The sequence below is a fragment of the Cnephaeus nilssonii genome (assembly GCF_951640355.1).
Source record: "Cnephaeus nilssonii genome assembly, chromosome: 9".
NCBI lineage: Eukaryota > Metazoa > Chordata > Mammalia > Chiroptera > Vespertilionidae > Cnephaeus > Cnephaeus nilssonii.
In genome coordinates this window covers 59191936-59214477 of record NC_137080.1, presented here as the reverse complement: position 1 = coordinate 59214477, position 22542 = coordinate 59191936, and the positions used below count along the sequence as shown (strand labels likewise).

General features: G+C 36.1%; 1 protein-coding gene across 4 annotated transcripts in view; it reads right to left on the bottom strand.

Moving 5' to 3' along the window:
- The window catches only part of LCA5 (lebercilin LCA5), a 40994-nt gene that overhangs the window by 7328 nt on the left and 11124 nt on the right, over nucleotides 1–22542 (bottom strand). For 3 of the 4 annotated variants that reach the window (XM_079780428.1, XM_079780430.1, XM_079780431.1), the window contains 4 exons: nucleotides 15862–16241; nucleotides 9155–9684; nucleotides 1427–1564; nucleotides 277–373 (listed from right to left, as the gene is read on the bottom strand). In XM_079780428.1, the coding sequence (XP_079636554.1) occupies nucleotides 277–373; nucleotides 1427–1564; nucleotides 9155–9684; nucleotides 15862–16060 (964 nt within the window). In that variant the 5' untranslated portion in view covers nucleotides 16061–16241. Of the gene's footprint in view, nucleotides 1–276; nucleotides 374–1426; nucleotides 1565–9154; nucleotides 9685–15861; nucleotides 19120–22542 lie in introns of those variants that run through there. The other variant, XM_079780429.1, reaches the window with a different exon arrangement.

Here is a 22542-nt window from a genome sequence, read left to right as displayed (position 1 = left end):
TAAAGGTTCATTACACTATAATATCTAGTTTGGAGTATGCTTATAAAGAAAATTTTTTATAAGTTATGTAAAATATAACTTGTGAACTCAGAAAAACTTGAGAAAGTTGAAAGAATTTCTAAAAACTATTTAATATTAAACTAGTCAGTAGTTTAAAGGAAACATTAAATTTTATTTCAATGAAGTTCTTTCCCTTTTGCCTTCCTTCTATTTCAGAATTTATTTTGTTATTAGTAAAAGCTACCACATGTTTTTCAACAATAATAGCTACTATACCATTTTTTCTTGATATATGTTCTTTTTCTTTCTTTAGAGAAGACTTTGGTAGACGATTAGAATATATGTTTTTTATATCCAGTTCTCTCTCCTTTTCCTGAAAACAAATCCAATACGATTAAGGACACAGAGTCTCAGTTTAAAACAAAAATCCTCACGTTGTCAATTGGTACTTTACTTACCAATTGGAATATCTAGTTCAGCTTCCCTTTATAAACTACCTAACTATAGGAAGGAATGTCTCTAGGACCTTCAGGTTAGGCTAGAGCAATGATTCTCCCTACAAAATCCGTTATGTGATAAAAAAAAAAAATGAGAGAAAATAAGGCAAAATTAATTTTCTACTCAATCCTACCTGATAGAGCTAGTATTGTCCTACCTAAACTGTCTTCCAGGTTCAGCAATAGAGACAAAGAATTTAGTTATAGTGTCTCTCAAATGTGAGTTATAAATTATTAAGTTAAAAATGAGATCTTTTTGTAAAAAAAAAAGGATTCTTGTTCATTTGGGGACTATAGCCTTCTCTGATAATTTGATTAAGAGTAAAAATTCTATGCAAGGTAATGTCTAAACACTAAATTTTGCACAACATTTCAATCCATCAATGAGCTCAGGAGAGAATGAAAAGAATACCTGTTTTAACAAAGTAATTCAAATGTTTCTTCTAAAAACTAGGAAAATGAAGGGCATTATTTAAAATAACTTTAAAAATAATTAAGCATAGGGTTATCTGAGGAAGAACACTGAATTATTCAAACATGTGACAGAAAAACTCTAGTTTCCATAATTTTCTTTCAGGATTTTATAACTTAAATACATTATATCATTACTGTATTCAATGTTTCATTTTTGACATATGTTTTTATTGATTTCAGAGACGGGGAGAGAGACAGAAACATCAATGATGAGGACTGGCTGCCTTCTGCATCCGGGGCATGTGGCCCAACCAGGGATCGAACTAAAACCTCCTGGTTCATGGGTCAATGCTCAACCACTGAGCCACGCGAGCTGGGCAACAAACCTTTTCTTTATAAGTGCTGAAGATGATATTGGAATTTTGTAAGTTATACTGTATCACTGTATAAAATATTAAGTTTTCATCTAATAAATATTATAGGGAGAATATAATGATTTAAAATAAAATTCTTACCTTTAACTTATGATGCAGTTGTTGTAGCTCCTTTTGAAGAACTTTATTTTCATCATGAGCATCATATGCCCTTTTCTTTTCAGCAAGCAACTGTCGTTGGAAACTGTTACTACTCAGTTCAAGGTTTTTTGATAGTTCCTATGGTATGCATACACATAAAAAAAGTGTTTAAAAATAATTCAGCAATAAAACAATGCACTTAGCATCAAAGTGATTTTTTAGCAGTACTGTACAAGACATGGAAACCAAGCTGGGGTTAGTGTTCATAAACAAAATAAGCTATAAAATAGACTGACCAACAATTTAATACTTAGCTATTCTTCCTTTCTTTGTTTTTCACAATGATTTATAAATAATTTCTTAAGCATTTGTCTGAAGCGTATATGAATAGTGATTTAAGTTGGGAACAAAGAAAGTTAAAGGATGTGATAAGAAACACAGGCTTTTGAGAATCATTGGGCAAATGATACGAAGACAACTGTAATTACATAGCATTAATCAAGGTGCAGAGATTACCTTGTAAAATATTTTTAAGTAAAAACAATGGGCAGTTCCATGGTCTTCAACATGTTTCATAAAGTTTGTGAAAGAATTTGTTAAATATTTTCTTTTAGGTAATGTCAGCATGATGGTGGCTTGAGTCATTCCTTTTTCTCTCCCCTTTGACTTACAACTAATCAGACATCCATAATGGAACGAAAGTGCCTCTCTGCACAGCACACCAGGAAACTCAAGAGATCCACCCACATGTACACCCAAAAGTGGGTGGATTGGGTCTCAGAGAAGGCAGCAGAGGTAGGCCAGCATAACCTTGCTGGCAGAGGAGGTGAAGGGTGAAGGTAGTGAATAGAAAGGTCTGCTCTGCTGTGCATGCTGCAGCTGGAGGAACCCATTGCTCTCTCTCAGAAGAGACCAGAGTCACTAGGTGGATGAAAAGGAAAGGGAAGAAGGCAGACAGAGAGTTGAAGGAATATGTTTCCTTCTATAGGCCACAGGATACTGGCAAAAGATCCACCCACAGACCTCTGAGGATCCCTCTATATGGGCACACCTAAAGCCACACACACCTTCCCAATAGCTTTTAAATTTTTTTTAATAAAAGGAGGGTTCCTAATTATGAACCTACTGAACTGTTAGAATCAAAGTAAACAAAGGTGTTCACTATGTCAAATGCAGCAGCAGAGGGACTCTTCATCAGACAGAATGAAAAATTATGGTAACAATATCACAAAAAGAAAATGACAATATTCCCAACTATTCTATCTTTGGGATGTTTAATGAAAACCTCATTGTAACCACAAAGCAAATACCTACACCAGAGATATGAAACATAAAAAAGGGAAGGAGACTGAGCAAATCATCATGGAAAACCAACAAACTTACAAAGGTAGACAGAATCAGAGTCAGAACTGTGATATCACTGATAAAGAATTCAAAATGATTGAATTGAAGAAATCCAACAAGCTACAAGAAGACTCAGAAAGGCAATACAATGACTTTGGGATAAAATTGATAGAAGAAATACTTTACCAAAGATACTGAAATTCTAAATGAACCAAATAAATTCTGGAGCTAGAGAATTCAATAAAAGTTATGAAGAATGCATTACAAAGCACTAGAAATAGAGCAAATCAGATGGAAGAGAGAACTAAAATGAAGAAACCCTATAAGAACTGTTAGACTGCATTAAAAGAGCCACCATAAAATTAATGGGTAAACCAAAAGAAGAAGAGGAAAAAGGGAGCAGAGACTTATTTAAAGACATAATAGCTGAGAAATTCCCAAACCTGAGAAAGGAACTGCACATTCAAGTCCATGAAGCTAATGTGACACCATATTATCTCAACACAAAAAGACCTTCTCTAAGTCACATTATATTAAAACTGTCAAAAGTTAATGACAAAGTATGTTAAAAGCAACCAAGGGGTGGTGGTGAGGGGAGACCCAGTAACCTACAAGAGAATGCACATTAGGCTATCAGTCAATTGCTAGCAGAAATGCTATAGGCCAAAAGAATGAAAAGACATATTCAAAAGATTGAAAAACTAAAATTGCCAGCCAAGATACTCCATCTAGCAAAGTTACCCTTTGGATATGAAGGAGAAATAAGGCTTTGGCAAACAAAGGAGCTCTTCAAGTTGAAATGAAAAAAACAAACAAAAAAAAGTACACAAAACTCTGATTAAGGTGATATAATTAGAAAACTAATTGTTTTAGAATAGTATACTAAACAATTATAGCATAAAGTTTAACTACAGCTATTACAACTTGGTAACAAAATCACAGCATAAAAAGATAATTTGTGACATAAAAAATACAAGAGGGTAGGATAAAAAGATGAAACATTTATATATATAAGTGAATAAAAACAAGTTGCTATCAGCAGAAAAAGGACGATTTTATCTTTGGGATGTTTTATGTAAACCTCATTGTAACCACAAAGCAAATACCTAAACCAGAGATATGAAACATAAAAAAGGGCGGGAGACTGAGCAAATCATCATGGAAAACCACCAAACTTACAAAGGTAGACAGAATCAGATGGAAATAGCAAAAGGTAAAATGGTGATAGTAAATCCTTACATATCAATAATCAATTTAAATATAAATGTATTGAATTTATCAATCAAAAAGTACAGAGTGGGTGGATAAGTAAAAAAACAAGACCCTACTACATGCTGCCAATAGGAGACTTATTTTAACTCTAAAAACACATACAGACTCAAGTGAAAGGATGGCATATGATGTTCCAAGCAAATGGAAATCAAAAGACGGCAGCCATCCTTTTATCAGACAAAATAGACGTCAAGCCAAAAAGGTAACATGAGGCAAAGAAGATCATTATATAATGATAAAGGGGTCATTACATCAAGAAGATGTATCAATCAATCATAAATATTATATGTTCCAAATGCCCAAGCACTGATATATATTAAGCAAATAATAATGAATTTTAACAGAGAAAAAGACAATACAGTAATACTAGAGGACTTTAATACCCTACTATCAGCAATGAATAGATTGGCCAGGCAGAAAATCAATAAGTAAATGTTGGCATTGAACCACACTTTAGAAACAACTGCACTTAAGAGATATAACAGAACATGCTATTCAACAGCAACAGAATATACATTCTCAAGTGCACATAAAACATCCTCCAGGAAAGATCATATAATTGGACAAAACAAATCCAAGCATATTTAAGGCTGAAATCATACCAACTATCTTTTCTGACCAAAATGGCAAGAAAATAAGAGAAAAATGAGAGGATCTACAAATAAGTGAAAACTAAACAATACACTTTTAGACAACCATTGAGTCAAAGAAAAAAAGGGAAGTAAAAATTTTCTCCAAAAAAAAAAAAAAATCTTTAAACAAATACAAATGGAAATACAAGCCAAATCTAATGGCATGTAATAAAAGCAGTTCTGAAAGGAAATTTTATAGCAATAAATTCATACATTAAGAATTTAAAAAGACCTTAAATAAGCAACTTAACTTTACACCTTAATGGACTGGACAAAAAAACAAATTAATCCCAAAGTAGCACAAAGAAGGAAAAAATAAAGACCTGGGAAATGTAGCAGAAACAAAGGGAGGAAGTCAAAATGAGAAGACAAACATGTCCCAAATGAAAGAATAGGACACAACTCCACAAAAAGAACTAAACAAAAAGGAGAAAAGCAATACAGAGTTCAAAACACTGGTGACAAGGATGCTCAAATAACTTAGGGAAAGAATAGATGAAGTTAGAACCTCAACAAAGAGATAAAAAACATAAAAGAACCAGTCAAAAATGAAGAATAACAGAAATGAGAATATTGGGGAAGGAGAATAACAGCAGATTAGATGAAGCAGAGGACTGAATCAGCTATCTGTAACAAGGTAGCAGAAAGCACCCAATCAGAATAGCAAAAAGAAATAATTGGGGGGAAAAAATGAGGATAGTTTAAGGAAACTCTGGGACATAAAGTATACCAACATTTGCATTACAGGGGTACCAGAAAGAGAAGAGAGAGCAAGGGATTGAAAACTTATTTGAAGAAATAATGACCAAAATTTCCCTAACCTGGCTAAGAAAATAGACATACAAGTCCAATAGGTTCAAAGAGGCCCACATGAAACATAAGTAAAATGCCAAAGCAAGAATATTAAAAGTAGCAAGAGAAAAACCATTACTTATATACAAGGGAACTCCCATAAGACTATCAGCAGATTTTTCAACACAAACTGCATATCAGAAGGTACTGGCATAACTAAGATTACTGTACTAGCAAGGCTATGATTTAGAACAGAAAGGGAGATGAAGAGTTTTCCAGACAAGAAAAGGATAAAGGAGTTCATCACTGCTAAACCAGTATTAAGAGAAATGTTAAAGGAACTTCTTTAAGTACTTACGAAAGATAAAAAATATAGGAAAGAAAACAATTCTCACTGAAAAGGACACTTAGTAACCAGTAGAATAATCAACTACAAAGCTAATACAAAGGTTAAGAGGCAAAGTGGGAAGATCATGTGTAATTAGAACAACAAATTAAGGGACACACACAAAAGAAGTAAAAAAATAAACACATAAATGTAGAGGAGGTGAGTAAAACATGTAGTGATTTCAACTGATAATAGACTGAAATAAACATAGCTTGGTATATATGAAGCACATGATAACCACAAACCAAAATCTACAAGAAATAAAGAGAAGGAATCCAAACACAACAGTACAGAAAGTTATCAACATACAAGAGAATAAGAAAGGAAGGAGAACTACAAAAACAATCAGAAAACAATGAACAAAATGGCAAAAGTACATACCTATCACAAATTACTTTAAATTTAAATGTTCCAACCAAAAGGGTGGTTAAATGGATCAAAAAACAAGACCCACACTTATATTGCCTGCTAGAGACCCACTTCAGATTGCAAGACACACCAAGACTGAAAATAAAGGGATTGAAATAGTTATTTCATGCAAATGAAAGTGAAAAAAGCTGGGGTAGCAATACTTGTATTAGACAAAATAGACTCTAAAACAAGGGCTGTTCAAACAGATAAAGAAGGGTATTTCATAATAAAGGGACCATTTCAACAAGAGGATATAACTCTTATAAACATCTACACACCCAATGTAGGAGCACCTAAATACAGGGTGTTCCAAAAAATGTATACATACTTAGAATAATTATAAATTTCAATGGGTTAAATCCAATTTCGCTATCAACTGTTAAGTGTCTACACAATTTGGGGGGACACCCTGTATATAAAGCAAATATTGACAGACATAAAGGGAGAGATCAACATTAATAGTCACAGTAGGAGACTTAAACACCCCACTGATTTCAATGGGTAGATTATCTACACAGAAAATCAACAACAAAAAGTCATCTTAAATGACACATTTGGCCATACAGACTTAATTGATATTTTTAAACATTTCACCCCAAAGCAGCAGAATATTCATTCTTTTCAGGTGCATTTTCAAGAATAGACCACATGTTGGGCCACAAAACAAGTGTCAATATTTAAGAAGATTTAAATCATATTAAACATCTTCTCTGATCATAATTGTATGAAACTAAAAATCAAGTATAAGGAGAAAACTGAAAAACACACAAAACACATGGGACTGAATAACATGATACTAAACAATGAATGGTTTAGTAATGAGATCAAGGAAGAACTAAAAATACCTTGAGACAAATGAAAATGCAAACATATTGACCCAATATGTAAAGGACATAGCTAAAATAGTTCTAAGAAGGAAATATACAGCAATACACATCTACCTCAAGAAACAAAAATCTCAAACAATCTAACCTTATACCTAAAGGAATTAGAAAAAGAACAAACTTTGCCCAAAATGAGTAGTGCAAGGAAATAATAAAAATCAGATTGGAAATAACAAAATAGAGTTATTTTTGTGATAACTGTGAAAAAAAAAATCAAGAAAACCTAGTATTGATTCTTCCAAAACAAACAAATTTCACAAACTTTACCCAGATTAATCAAGAAAAAATGAGGGGCCAAATAAATAAAAAATAAAATAGGAGAAGTGACAACTAATATCACAGAAATACAAAAGACTATAAGGAAGTAATAGGAAACAATTATCTGCCAACAAATTTTACAACCTAGATCAAGTATGTCAAACTGCTTGACGTAGATAAAATGAACAAATTCCTCAAAACATACAATGTTCCAAGGCTGAATCAGGAAGAAACAGGTAATGTGAATAGACTAATAACTACTATCAAAATCAAATCCGTAATAAACAAACTCCCAACAAAGAAAGCCCTGGACCAGATGGCTTCACAGGAGAATTTTTACCAAAGGTTCGAAGGGAAATGAATACCTATCCTTCTCAAACTACTCCAAAAAATTGAAGATGAGGGAAGGCTTCCAAACTCATTTTATGAGGCCAGCATTACCCTTATATCAAAACCACAAAAAAGAAAATTATCGGTCAATATTCCTGATGAAATGGATGCAAATATCCTCAACAAAATATTAGCAAATCAAATTCAGCAATACATTAAAAAAAAAATCATACACCTAGATCAAGTGAGATTTATTCCCAGGATGCAAAACTGATTCAATATCCTCAAATCAATTAATGTGTTGCACCACATAAACAAACTGAAGCCTAAAAATTATATGATATTAATAGAAGCAGAAAAGGCAATTGACAAAATCTAACACCATTTATGATTTAAAAAAAAATACCCTCAGCCATGTATTAAATACATTGCAAACAGTTAATTCATTTACAGTTCTGACTTTCCCCTTCCTCAGACAGCTCTCTCAGCAGGCATTATTCCTATACTTTCCCCTTACCTTTGTTTTCCAAACTGTGTGTCAATTCTTAGCAATTCTAAGTCCTAACTCAGGGCTTCTGTTTAATACATATTTCTAGCAGGTAGTATCCATAATAATAAAAAGTAATATACTAATTAGACCAGACGTCCTTCTGGACAAAGCCAGGGCTGCGAGGGATGCCCAGGTAATGCTGGTGCCTGCCAGCGGATAGGGAAGCTGGTGCCAGCAGCCAAGGGGGGGGGGGGGGGGAGGCGGGGGGAGGAGGGAAGGAAGGCCTACTCTTGCACAATTTTTGTGCATCGGGCCTCTAGTCTAATATAAGTTCCCTTTGAACAGTGATGGGATAGTACCATTTTCCTCTCTCATTTCAAGAAAAAAATACTTATAAAGATCTGCTATATTCTCAGACTAGTAACTCAACATTCTTCTACCTACCTCTCATGTCAGTTTTCATTTTGGGGAATAGGGGCACACCTGCCCAAAAGATGTCTTTCAGAAATGTTGAAAGGAGTAAAAACAGAAAGTATTGCTCATGTGGCATTTCTTATACAATGGCTCCAAAATGTCGGTTTCATACACTACAGCTATTATATAGTACTTTCAATTTAGAGAAACAATCAGATAATCAAATAGTGTATTCCCCCCAAATAATTAACAGCTATTATATAGTACTTTCAATTTAGAGAAACAATCAGATAATCAAATAGTGTATTCCCCAAACAGAATTAAACATTCATCTATTAACATGTGGTCCTTAATCTTTTGCATCTTTCTCTTAAATTTTTCCTAATCTCTTACTGAGAAATACTAAAAAAGTCTTCAAATGATGAACTGCAATAAGCAATCTTAATAGAGCACATTAAATACCCAATTAAAAATAATACAAAAAAGCATAATTAGAAGCTGTAGAAATTTTACCTTAATTTTTCTCTCAGTGTCATCTAATTTTAACTCAGCTGCAACTAGTTTCTTTGCCAAATCATCTCGCTCAGGTAGGTGTCTAGCTTCAGAGATCATTTTCAGTTTCTTTAAGGAAAATTTTGTCTTAAATAGTTCACCTTCTGCATCTTTCACCTTTTTCTCAGTTGCCCGTTCTTTGTCCTGAGATTTTCGTAAGCGTTCTTTGAGTGCTGTAATCTCATTGTTATGACGAGCAATAAGTTGTGATATTTCATTTTCTGTATCTTCAAACTTATTCAGGGCTTTCTCCTGTCTGTATTGAAGCCTTTTCAAAGCTTTATTTTCTTTTAGCTGCTCAGCTAACTTGACCTGGAGTTCAGTCACTTCATTCTGCAATTCACTGATTTTTAGCAGTCTTGCAGAAAGAACCCGTTTTGTAACGAGATCAATATCTTTCCGAGGTGGCTCCCTATTGAGGCTCTGGGAGCGAAATCCCACTCGGCCTTCCTTTCTGTTTGATGGACCCTTAGGACTTGCTTTCTTAGGGGCTAAAAAAGAAACAGTAATATTGTAAAATGAAAAAGCTGTACCAAATATATTTTTCATTCTAACAAGTGGATCCATAATATTACTTATTTTGTTACTTAAAATCTGATTTTACAATATTTAGTTAAATATCAGATTTTATTTAGAGCTCTTAATATAATGTTTTTATTAAGAAAGGTTTGGAATCTTTCAAAGAAAGGTAAAAAATATTCTGATCCATCAAAATGATATAACAATAGCTTATAAGGAATTGTTTGTCATTAATTTAAAGGATGGTTGTATCAGGATTTACCATTTTTAACTTTATAAGAAGATGACAAGTCAGAAATTTGAACATGGGCTTCATGAGCATTAGCATGGTGCCTAATAAACACGACAAAACTGTGATATTCAGTCACTTGTGCCAAGGGATTCGAAACAGGAAAATGTAAGTTTTCTCTAAATTAATTGGAACTCTTTTCTTTTTTATTTGGTGAAGAGGATGACAACACATTGAACAGTGAGAAGATTTGGGTTTGTAACTAAGATTTACCACCTAATAACTCCTTGGCCAGTTCAATAAACCTTCCCAGGTCTATTTTCCCCACCCACAGAATGAAGACAATACCACCTTACATAATTATGCTGTTCTGAAGATTAAATGAAGTATGCTTGTAAAACAAAGTTCTCCACAAATATTTTCTGCCAGTAACACGAACTTAATCCCATTTATTAGTGATTGAAAATGAAAAACACTCCAGCAGTACTGGTGTGATTCTAAACGCTTTCTCAGGGGCTTTCTTTTGTGTGATGCTCATATCAAAAACATGACATAATTTGAGAACAAGATAAAAACTAAGTACTACATCCTAAAAATATAAGCATGTGAAATCCCTGAAGTATACATATTAGATCCCAACATTTCACAGAAATCTGGAATGTTATTATTTTAAATAAAAGTTCATTAAACTTAGGCCTCCTTATACAGAACACCTTCCCTTTTAAAGAGGCTTCTGGATATTTGTCATAGTTAAGAATAATGAACTTTAATCTCCAAGGTGACTGCATTTTTTCAAGAAGGAAATGCATTCCAGAGTAAAAAACAACAAAACCCCCCTAGAAAATCCAACCTTTCCCTATCCATCTCACCAGCCAGGAATACCCTGATTCCATTATGTAAATAAGCAAAGATTAACAAACAGCATTTACAATTTAACATTATAAAGTTTCATTAAAAAGATAGATTATAAAGAAGGTGTTTGCATACATACTAATTTGGGATTCCAGCTCTAATAATGCTTAAATACATCAAAGGAAGTAGTAATAAAAAGAAATAAAGGAAAAGCTACTTACAATTTCGAAACTATACATACAATAGTGTAGTCACTAGCCACATGCGGCTACTGAGAAATGTGAAGTATGGGTGGTACAAACTGAAATATGCCATAGTTGTGAAATGTAGCCTGGAATTAAACCACTTTTGCCTTCGAAATGAATGTAGAATATTTCACACACAATGTTTTATATTAATTGTATTTAAAAATACTTTGGATATGCTGGGTTAAATAAAATATATTAAAATTAAGTTCACCTTTTTTAAAATGTGGGTTATTAGACAATATATAATTATATGTGTGGTTTGCATTTGTGACTTGTGTTATATTTCCATTGGACAGCAATGCTCCAATTTTAAATTGGAGAATCCATCATTTCAAGGTTCTTCCTTTTCTAACATACCAAGTTAACAGAGTGTTGGTATCTATACGCTATTATGGAATATGTACTCAGCTCTTGGAAGGACAGAAACTTTATATATAAAAATGATTATACATAAAGATGAACTTTAATAATTCCAAATCTCTGGTTTTTATGTATAAAGTTATATTGCTCAGCAAATAAGATTTCCTATAAATAGAAACTTGTTTTATTTTAAACTTGAAGCCTATGTAAAAATCAGGATAAAAACTTTCTACTAACATTTTACTTCAAGTATTCAGACAGATGGAAAGGGATTCCATAACCAACTTTTGACATACTAAAAATGTGACCATTTACTTTTAGCATATTCCATTTGTATGACTACAAACTGATTAACAGAAGTATACTTAACCTGAAGTAAAAAATACCAGCTTTCATCTACCATTTTTATTTTCATTTTTAAAACTATCAAGATCAAATGTAGTATTAACAGGACTGAGAATATGACTGATTCCCATATCAGTCTTCATCTGCCCATAAGTCACCACCAAAAAGAGGGTGAGAAAATAATGCTTTTCTTCTTCCTCCAGGAGTTAAAAATAAAGTATGACATTGAAAAAACATGTAGTAAAGGTAAAACTAAGTATCTACCAAAACCTCAATATATTTATTTTACTGATAAAAGCAATAAGTAGAATAAATGTGTAATACACAAACATGCATGTCCTAAACTATTATTACACTAGAGGCCCGGTGCATGAAATTTGTGTACTCGGGTGGGGGGGGGGGGAAGGGGTCCCTAAGCCCAGCCTGTGCCCTCTTGCAGTCCGGGAGCCCTCAGAGGATGTCCAACTGATGGCTTAGGCCTGCTCCCCATGGGGACCGGGCCTAAGCTGGCAGTCCTACATCCTCAGTGCTGCTGTGGAGGTGCGAGAGGCTCCTGCCACAGCCGCTGCGCTCGCTAGCCATGAGCCTGGTGCTCCTCCTGTAGGAGCGCAATGACCACCAGGGGGCAGCTCCTGCATTGAGCATCTGCCCCCTGGTGGACAGTGGGCATCATAGCAACCAGTCGGTCCACCGTTAGGTTAATTTGCATATTAGCCTTTTATTATATAGGACCAAAGGCCCAGTGCACGAAATTTGGAAACGGGCAGTCAGACATCCCTCTCACAATCCAAGACTGCTGGATCCCAACTGCTTACCTGCCTGCCTTCCTGATTGCCCCTAACCGCTTCTGCCTGCCAGCCTGATCACCCCTAACCACTCCCCTGCCAGCCTGATTGATGCCTAACTGCTCCCCTGCCAGCCCAATTGCCCCTAACTGCCCTCCCCTGCAGGTCTGTTCCCCCAACAACTGCTCTCCCCTGCAGGCCTGGGTCCCCCTCAACTGCCCTTCCCTGCAGGCCCGGTCACCCCCAACTTCCCTCCTCTGCCAGCCTGGTCAACTCTAACTGCCCTCCCCTGCAGGCTTGATCACCCCCAACTGCTCTCTCTTGCAGGCCTGGTCCCTCCCAACTGCCCTCCCGTGCTGGCCTGATCACCCACAACTGTCCTCCCTTGCAGGTCAGGTCCCTCTCAACTGTCCTCCCCTGCTGGCCATCTTGTGGCAGCCATCTTGTGTCCACATGGGGGCAGCCATCTTGTGTGTTGGAGTGATGGTCAATTTGCATATTACTATAATTTTTATTAGAGTTAGGATAGAAGCCTGGTGCATAGGTGGGGGCTGGCTGGTTTTCCTTGAAGGGTGTCCTGGATCAGGGTGGGGGTTCCCTGGGGGTGTGGGGCGGCCTGGGTGAGGGGCCTGTGGTGGTTTGCAGGCCAGCCACAGCCCCCGGCGACCCAAGCGGAGGCCCTGGTATCTGGAGTTTATTTATGTTCTACAACTGAAACTTTGTAGCCTGGAGCGGAGCCAAGCCTTCTGCTTGCTCCGTGGCAGCAGCCATTTCTGTTGGAATTTATGTATCTTCTATAATTGAAACTTTGTAGCCTTAAGCGGAGGCCTGGGCTGGCCAGGGCAGATGGAAAGCTTGGCTTTCTCCATCGCCAGGGAAACCCAAACTTCCCTCCTGCTCTCTGTGGCCACAGCCATCTTGTTTGGGTTTATTTGCATATTTGCTCCTTGGGCATGGCTTGTGGGTATAGCAGAGGTATGGTCAATTTGCATATTACTCTTTTGTTAGATAGGATTTTATCATTATACATCCAACTTCTGATAGAGCACAGTTTTATTTTTTAAAATAATAAAATATGCTGAAAAAGGAGAAAGAAAAGAATTGGTATCAAACATGCAAACCCAGCCCTCCCTGGTTTGGCTCAGTGGATAGAGAGTTGGCCCGTGGACTGAAGGGTCCTGGATTCTATTCCGGTAAAGGGCACATGCCCGGGTTGCGGGCTTGATCCTCAGTAGGGGCTGTGCAGGAGGCAGCCAATCAATGATTCTTTCTCATCACTGATGTTTCTATCTCTCTCTCTTCTTCTCTGAAGTCAATAAAAGTAAATTAAAAAAACAAAAAAAAACAAAAATGCAAACCCACAAATTCAAGTGTTCAAAATGCTGTAGTTTTTTTATTATTGTTAATCTGACCAGCGATCAAACCTTCAATTTAGGTGCATGCCCTTGACCAGAAATCAGGCCTGTGACCCTTTGGTGCATGGGTCCAATGTTCTACATTGAGCCATACCTGCCAGGGCCAAGAAACTGTTTTAATTATAATTGGGGGTTTTTCTTAGTCTACACTGGTGATTGCAACTTTAACCAAGGAAAATTAACTTAGTGTTTAAGGGAAGGTATAAGTTTAGTCCTGTTGTTTGATCTAATGTAGTTAAACTACCACAGATTTTAATTCAGAAGACATGCAAAGCAGAAAACTGTGCAAGTCAGAGTGAAGACAATAATTCAAATTTTTATAGGTGATTTTAGAACTGTTTTTCACAGCTTTTTCTCAATTATCTTCTCAAATAAGATAAGGCTTAAGAAGTTCCGAATCCGTAATTGGGTGGCCTCCAAAATGCTCTGGGGAAGGATTGAAAAATCCAAATATTCCTACCAATAATTCCCTAGGTAGATAAATTATTTCTTGGGAATAAATACGCATTTCCTCAGGTTCAACCCTAAGGTGTGTTTGTTCTTAATTATGTAGAGCAAAAGTTTAATATCAGATAATGATCTCAACCACAAAATCAAAACAGGAGGTGCACACTGAGACAGCTGGACGAAAAGACCAATTCCTGCAGAAGGAAAAAAAAAAAAAAGAAAAAAAGGAAGGAGGGAGAAAGGGAAAGAAGGTAGGAAGGGTAAGCACCCAATTGTTAAAAGTATGAACATCCCTGCGAAGCTAAATCTGGGGTCCATGAAAGGGTTGTTTTTGAAAGAAACATGTATTCTTATTAACTTTTAAAAGAGATCAACCAAAGGACTTGTATGCATGCATATAAGCCTAACCAATGGACACAGACAACAGGGGGGTGAGGGCACAAGTGGGGAGAATATAGGGGGTAATGGGGAAATAAGGACACATATGTAACACCTTAATCAAGAAAAAAATTTTAAGGCAAATATTATTTTTTCAAAGTAAAAATTAATATAGGCACTTTTAATTATACCCCTGCTTAAATCTTTTCAATGGCTATTCTCCCACAGAAACAATCAATATATTGCATAGGATTCAAGGTGTTTCATGACCTGGCTACTGTTTTTCTTTTCAGTTTCCAATTTCACCACTTGTTGCCTTGCAATCTGAACTCTCACCATTCTAAGCTACTGCTGTTGCAGCTGTGCTGCATTTATTAGCACAGACTATAACCTCCTCACTTAGCTCATTTTAATGGCATACTTGTAGTCCTTACACATTTTGTTACTAAGTACACATTGGGGTTTTCTTGACCAGGGATTTATTAAAATGAAGAGGTTCTATAATATTATCTAGTCAAATGTGTATTAATACCAGTGCCAGACTAGTAACACTTTAATAAGAAAACTTATTTATAAAATATTATTAATCTTGTTTCCATTATAACACAGTTTAATAGGAAACTGAATGGTGATCTCAAGTCTGAACTTTTGCAGTAAGCACTATATTACCCAGTGGAAGTAATTTTACTCAATCCAAAATGCCTCTTAACCACTTTATATCAATGCTTTTCACTACTTCTTAAAACTGAAGACAAAGAAAGGTACATTTTGTTTTGTTTTTTTTGCCTTTACAGTACCTCCAAAACTCCAAAATAAGCATTTATTTAGGAAGAAAACAAAATGAAGAGCCTTAATTATGGTTCTTCCTTTTGTATATATTGTGACTTTGAATATAACAAAGGCTAATACAGTGCCATAAGCAACATTTATATAAATTTACAAAAATATAGTCTATTCAAACTGTAAATCAGTCCATTTCCATGCATATATTAATAAACATATTAATAGAAGAGTTTCATTCATGCAAGCTTTCCTTAAGTCCTTAAAATGAGTCTTTTAGGTCTACTGGACTCTCTTACAAAATGCTTACCTTGGTGACGCACTTCGCTATCTGAAATTTGTCTTTTAGGATTTTTTTTCTTATTACTCCTATGTGAGGAGGGATTGACCAGTGATGACCGGCCAGAAGACTGTGGTGTAGTTTCAAAATCAGATGAACAATAATAGTAATGGTGTTTGTCTGCCTTATTTTCTTGGTCAGTGTCTGGACTTCTTTCTTTTTCCCCCATGATTTTGAAAAAAGTCTCTATTCACATAATTTCACAGATTCCTTTGTCCAGAAAAATCCATGACAAGCCTGAAGAGAACTTTTTAGTCTTTAGATCCTGGTGAAAATATTCACGTCTGTTTTCTCTATGTATCTGTAGTCCACAATTCACATTAGCAACCAGAAGAAACACTTTTTCCCCCCTACAATTAAGGAAGGGGGAAGAAAACACATTATATTTTGTGAAATCCATTTTTACAGTTAATTACCATGAAAGACTAAAAGCAAAATAATGTACTACTTACATTTTTCAAAAGAGGCGATGATATAATCATCTATATTTTCACACATATTTACAGTATTTGAAGAAAAGACAAACAGTCATAGTCATGATAGAGAACATGTAAAATGCCTGACATATAATTGCTTCTGGATAAATATTAATTGTATTTGACCCCCTTGAATATTAAGATATGAATATAAATATGCAAATGCTGATTTTTAAGAGTTGAATAACAAATAACCAGTTGTTTTCTTTGGGGGGAGGGAAAGGTAAAGAACAAGCCTGCTAATAAGAACCAGGAAAAATATCTAAGATTGACTACATAAAAATGTAAAACTGAAGTATTAAATGTTAAATTAAAACACTTGAAAAACATTTGCAACATGACAGAAAAATGGTTACCATTATTAACACATAAGAAAATACTCATACCACCTCATTAGAAAAATAAGAGCCCAAAAGTTAAATGGGCAAAAACATGTTAAGATCCATAGCAGGCAATACAAATGATAGGCACATAAAAATATTCCACCTCAAATACCTTTTTAAACCTATCAAATTATCAAAGATTTTTCAAAACAACACTTCATGCTGCTATCAAAATCCACAGAATTTAAAAAAAAATGTTGGCAAGATAAATTAAAAATTTAATTATGCTTTTAACCTTAGATCCAATAATTCCAATCCCATATACCAATAACCCTAAAAATAGGGGAAAAGTTATGTGAAATGTTTAATTAAATACATTAAAAAAGGGGTGGGGCGCCCATGGCAGGGCTTTTCAGTTGGTTGGAGCATTTCCTATGTGCACCAAAGGTTGGAGGTTTGATGTTTTTCTCTCACATTGATGTTTCTCTCTCTCCCCATTCTTCTTTCAAATCAATAAAAACATATACTTGGGTCAGGATTAAAAAAAAAAAGCAACTTAAATGTCTAACCACTGTGCTATAATTAAGAACAATACTGTACACACATGTTAGAATGGCTATCATCAGTGAATCCACAAACAAGAAGTACTGGTGAGGATGTGGAAGTAAGGAAACTCTTGTGCACTGTTGGTGGGAATGCAGATTGGTGTAGCCACTATGGAGAACAGTATGGAGTTAACTCAAAAAATTTAAAATGGAACTACCTTAGGACCCAGCGATTCCACTTTTGGGAATTAAGCCAAAGAAACCTGAAACACTAATTCCAAAGAACATATGTACCCCTATGTTCACTGCAGTGTATTTAAAATAGCTAAGGTCTGGAAGCAACGCTGTAGATCCATCAGTAGATGAGTGGATAAAAAAACTGTGGAACATTTACACAATGGAATACTACTCTGCCATAAAAAGGAAGAAAATTTTATCCTTGGTTGACAGCATGGATGGACCTGGAGAATATTATGCTAAGTGAAATAAGCCAGTCAAAGAAAGACAAGTATCATATGATTTCACTCATTGTGGAATTTAATGAACAAACTTAACTACCAAGGAAAACAGACAGAGTTATATAGATAGAGACCAGGCAGACAGCTCTGAGTGGGGTGGAAGGGGGTAGTGAGAGTGAGCAAAAAAGAACAAAAAAATGAGAGACATCTCATGGACGTGGACAACAGTGCAGTGATGGTGCAGGATAGAGGAAGAGGGGTAGGTAGAGGTGGAAGAGTGCATAGAGTGGCTAATGGTGATGAAAAATAAATAAAATTTTAAAAAGAACAATACTGTAAAATTCAATACAGCATATCATGCAGCTGTTAGAAGTTTACAAAGTTTGTGTTAACAAGCAAAATGTTTATACTATTATGGCAAAGAAAAATTTAAACAGGTATATACAATAAAATCTCAGCATAGTCATTGAATAAATAGTATTCAATCAGAACTCAGGAACTGAAAAATATTTTCAAAGCAAAGGGTACACATACACACCAAAATATTGTCTGTCTGGGCAACAAGAATTTTAGATGATTTTATCTCTCTTAATATATTTTTATTTTTTAATAAAATGAAATTAGATTATTTTTATAATTACTATATTTTTTTAATAATTAGAAGAAACAAAAATCCCACTGAGGAAATTAGTGTTAAAAATATAGTGGTTCTTGCTGAAACTGGTTTGGCTCAGTGGATAGAGCGTCAGGATTCAGCCTGCGGACTGAAGGGTCCCAGGTTTGATTCCGGTCAAGGGCACATACGTTGGTTGTGGGCATATCCCCAGTAGGAGGTGTGCAAGAGGCAGCTGGTTGATGTTTCTCTCTCTATATCCCTCTCTCTCCCTCTCTTTAAAAAATCAATAAAATATATATATTTAAAATATATATATAGTGGTTCTAACAATATGTGAAAAAAGACATACATTAGACAGCACTACAACTATTCATTGCGTCACTACTGCAGTGGTTAGGGACTAAAACAATCAAAATGACCATCAATAAGGAACTGGCTACATATATTTAACCATCCACACAAAGTACAGAATTATGAAGCTATTTAAGGAATGAGGACTACCTTTGTATATTCTCTGTAATCTGGAGTGATCTTCAGGACATATTAAGATGAAGAAAAGTAAATGGAGAAAAGCATGTAAAATATATTACCATTTACGAAAGATATCCTCTCTAATAAAAGAGAAACATGCAAATTGACCATACCTTTGCTACACACACAAGCCACACCCACCAGCCAATCAGGGCAAGTATGCAAATTAACCCAACCAAGATGGCAGTTAATTTGCATATCCAGGCCTGAGCAAAGACTGAAGACAGTGTAGAAAAAAGCCAAGCGCTGCAGAAGGGAGCGAAGCTGCGGAGAAGGAAGGGAAGCAGGCGGGGCGGTGGAGACCGCATCAGGAAGCCCTATTGCAGGAATCTTCCTGGAAGGGGCCTCCAGTATATATATACATATACATATACATACATATATATATATATATATATATGTATATGTATATGTATATGTATATATATAACTTATTTTATTTTTTAAATAATCAAATTAATTTATTTTCCCATTCATTTATTTGCTAATGCAACAGGTTCTTTTTTTCTTATTAAGGTATTACATATGTGTCCTTATCCCCCCCATTGCCCGCCCCCACTCATGACCTCACCTCCCTGGTGTCTGTGTCCATTGGTTAGGCTTATATGCATGCATACAAGTCCTTCGGTTGATCTCTCCCCCTAACCCCCACCCTCCCCTACCTTCCCTCTGAGGTTTGATGGTCTGATCGATGCTTCTCTGTCTCTGGATCTGTTTTTGTTAATCAGTTTATGTTGTTCATTATATTCCACAAATGAGGGAGATCATGTGATATTTATCTTTCTCTGACTGGCTTATTTCGCTTAGCATAATGCTCTCCAGTTGCATCCATGCTGCTGCAAATGGTAAGAATTCCTTCTTTTTTATTGCAGTGTAGTATTCCATTGTGTAGATGTACTACAGTTTTTAATCCACTCATCTGCTGATGGGCACTTAGGCTGTTTCCAAATCTTAGCTATGGTGAATTGTGCTGCTATGAACATAGGGGTAAGTATATTCTTTCAAATTGGTGTTTCTTGGGATATATTCCTAGAAGTGGGATCACTGGGTCAAATGGGAGTTCCATTTTTAATTTTCTGAGGAAACTCCATACTGTTCTCCACAGTGGCTGCACCAGTCTGCATTCCCACCAGCAGTGCATGAGGGTTCCTTTTTCTCCGCATCCTCGCTGGCACTTGTCATTTGTATTTTTAACAACACAAGAATAAAATAAACACATAATTTTAAAAAGGGAGGGGTCTCTAGGAGAGGGTTGTTTAATAGAACTTTCAGCAAGAATGGAAATGTTCTATAATCTATGTTGTCCAATATAGCAGCTGGCCACATGTAACTACTGAACACGTAAAATGTGGCAAGTGAGACTGGGGAACTAATTTTTAATTTAGTTAAATATCAATTAATTAAAAACTCAAAAGCCACATTTACTTCTGGTTAGCTGATTAAACAAACAGCTTTAGGAGAAGAGAGAAAGCAGAGTTTAGGAATAGGAGCTAGATTTCATTGCCTATAGCTTTTATAGACTTAAACATGGAAATTATAATTTTGAGAAATTAGATTTTTAACATAGGCAGAAACAAATATAAAATAACTGGAGGCCCAGTGCACGAAATTCATGCACAGGGGTGGGGGGTGTCCCTCAGCCCAGCCTGCACCCTCTCCAATCTGGGACCCCTCGAGGGATGTCCGACTGCCCGTTTAGGCCCCATCCCAGATGGGCCCGATCCCGTTTAGGCCCGATCCCGTTTAGGCCCGATCCCTAAACGGGCAGTCGGACATCCCTCTCACAATCCAGGACTGCTGGCTCCCAACTGCTTGCCTGCCTGATTGCCCCTAACCGCTTCTGCCTGCCAGCCTGATCACCCCTAACCACTCCCCTGCCAGCCTGATCAACACCTAACTGTTCCCCTGCCAGCCCAATTGCCCCTAACTGCCCTCCCCTGCCAGCCTGGTCACCCCTAACTGTCCTCCCCTGCAGGCCTGTTTGTCCCCAACTGTCCTCCCCTGCTGGCCCGGTCACCCCTAACTGCCCTCCCTTGCCAGCCTGGTCGCCCCTAACTGCTCTCCCCTTGCAGGCCTTGTCCCTCCCAACTGCCCTCCCCTGCAGGCCTGGGTCCCCCCCAATTGCTCTCCCCTGCAGGCCTAGGTCCCCCCCAACTTCCCTCCCTTGCAGGCCTGGTCCCTCCCAACTTCCCTCCCCTGCTGGCCATCTTGTGGTAGCCATCTTGTGTCCACATGGGGGTGGCCATCTTTGACCACATGGGGGCAGCCATCTTGTGTGTTGGAGTGATGGTCAATTTGCATATTACCTCTTTATTATATAGGATAAGGGATTTTAAAAACTCTGTAGTCCATATTTGAATTAGAAGTGTAAGTATGGATTATGATGGATTTTATATTAAGAAAAACTATCTCCTAGCTCTGTCCATTGACAAAATCCTAAAATAAGGAATAAATTGCAAAGAACATTCCTAGCACCCAGATGTAGTGTCTAAATACTATTTCCCTTTAAAAGAAACAAATGCTCCTACTAAAATATCTTATTCCACATTTGAGGGAGGAAACATATAAGATGAATCTACAAATCTAAAAATGTGGTTACACTAGAAAGCACGGAAACTATCAGACACCAGATGGAGTGTCAAAAAGGCTCAAGAGCCAATGAAGAAGCTCCTGATGGCAAAAGATGGAAAAATTTCACCATCAATAAGAATTTTATCAGCAAAGGATTAAAATACATCAGATATGTTTAAATCCATGGGGTCATATAATACTTTAAAAAACAAACAAAAACTAATTAGCCCTGGAAGATGCTAGGGAACCAACTTACTCACCTGACAATTGATATAATAAAGAGAAAAAAAATCAAACATATATCTTGCCTATTTTGTTACAAGCTGTATTTCAAAATAGTAATAGCTTTAATGGGAAGTATTTCTTTACAGAATTATTCTAACAAATGAAAATATTAGAATGACAAAATTAAAATATTGTCATTTTGTACCCATAATGAAATAATGATCACTAATGGCTGCTAACACCACAGAATAGAAATAAGCAGACACTGTGCCTCCAGGTAGGACATAATGAGACCTCTGAAGTAATCTGCTTCCCTTCAAGGAAAAATTAAATCTGATTCTGATAAAATCTCTAAATGTAAACGATATTTTACAGAAAATACAAGGAAACAAAATCCAGACTGTGGTAAATTCTACTAGGAAAAACCAGGTTCTTTAACAGAAGCAGAAAAAGAAGAGACAGAGAGGGTTATCTATATATTAAGAAAGGGAACAGGCACTTATTTATGAACCTTGCTTCAATATAGACTTAAACATGGAAATTATAGTTTTCAGAAACAAATTATATGCAAACAAATTATAAAGAAAAGAAAATTGTAAGATAATAGAGAAAATTTAAACAATGAATGGACATTTAATGATTTTAAGAAACTCCCTTGCTTTAGGTGAGATATGATATTATGCTTAATTTAAAAAAAAAATCCTTATCTGCCCTAGCTGGTTTAGCTCAGTGGATAGAGTGTCGGCCTGTGGACTGAAGGCTTCTGGGTTTGATTCTAGTCAAGTGCATGTACCTCAGTTGCAGGCTCAATCCCTGGGGCCTGTGCTAGAGCCAACCACACATCGATATTTCTCTCTGTGTCTTCCCCCTCCCTTCTACTCTCTAAAAATCAATGGAAAATATCCT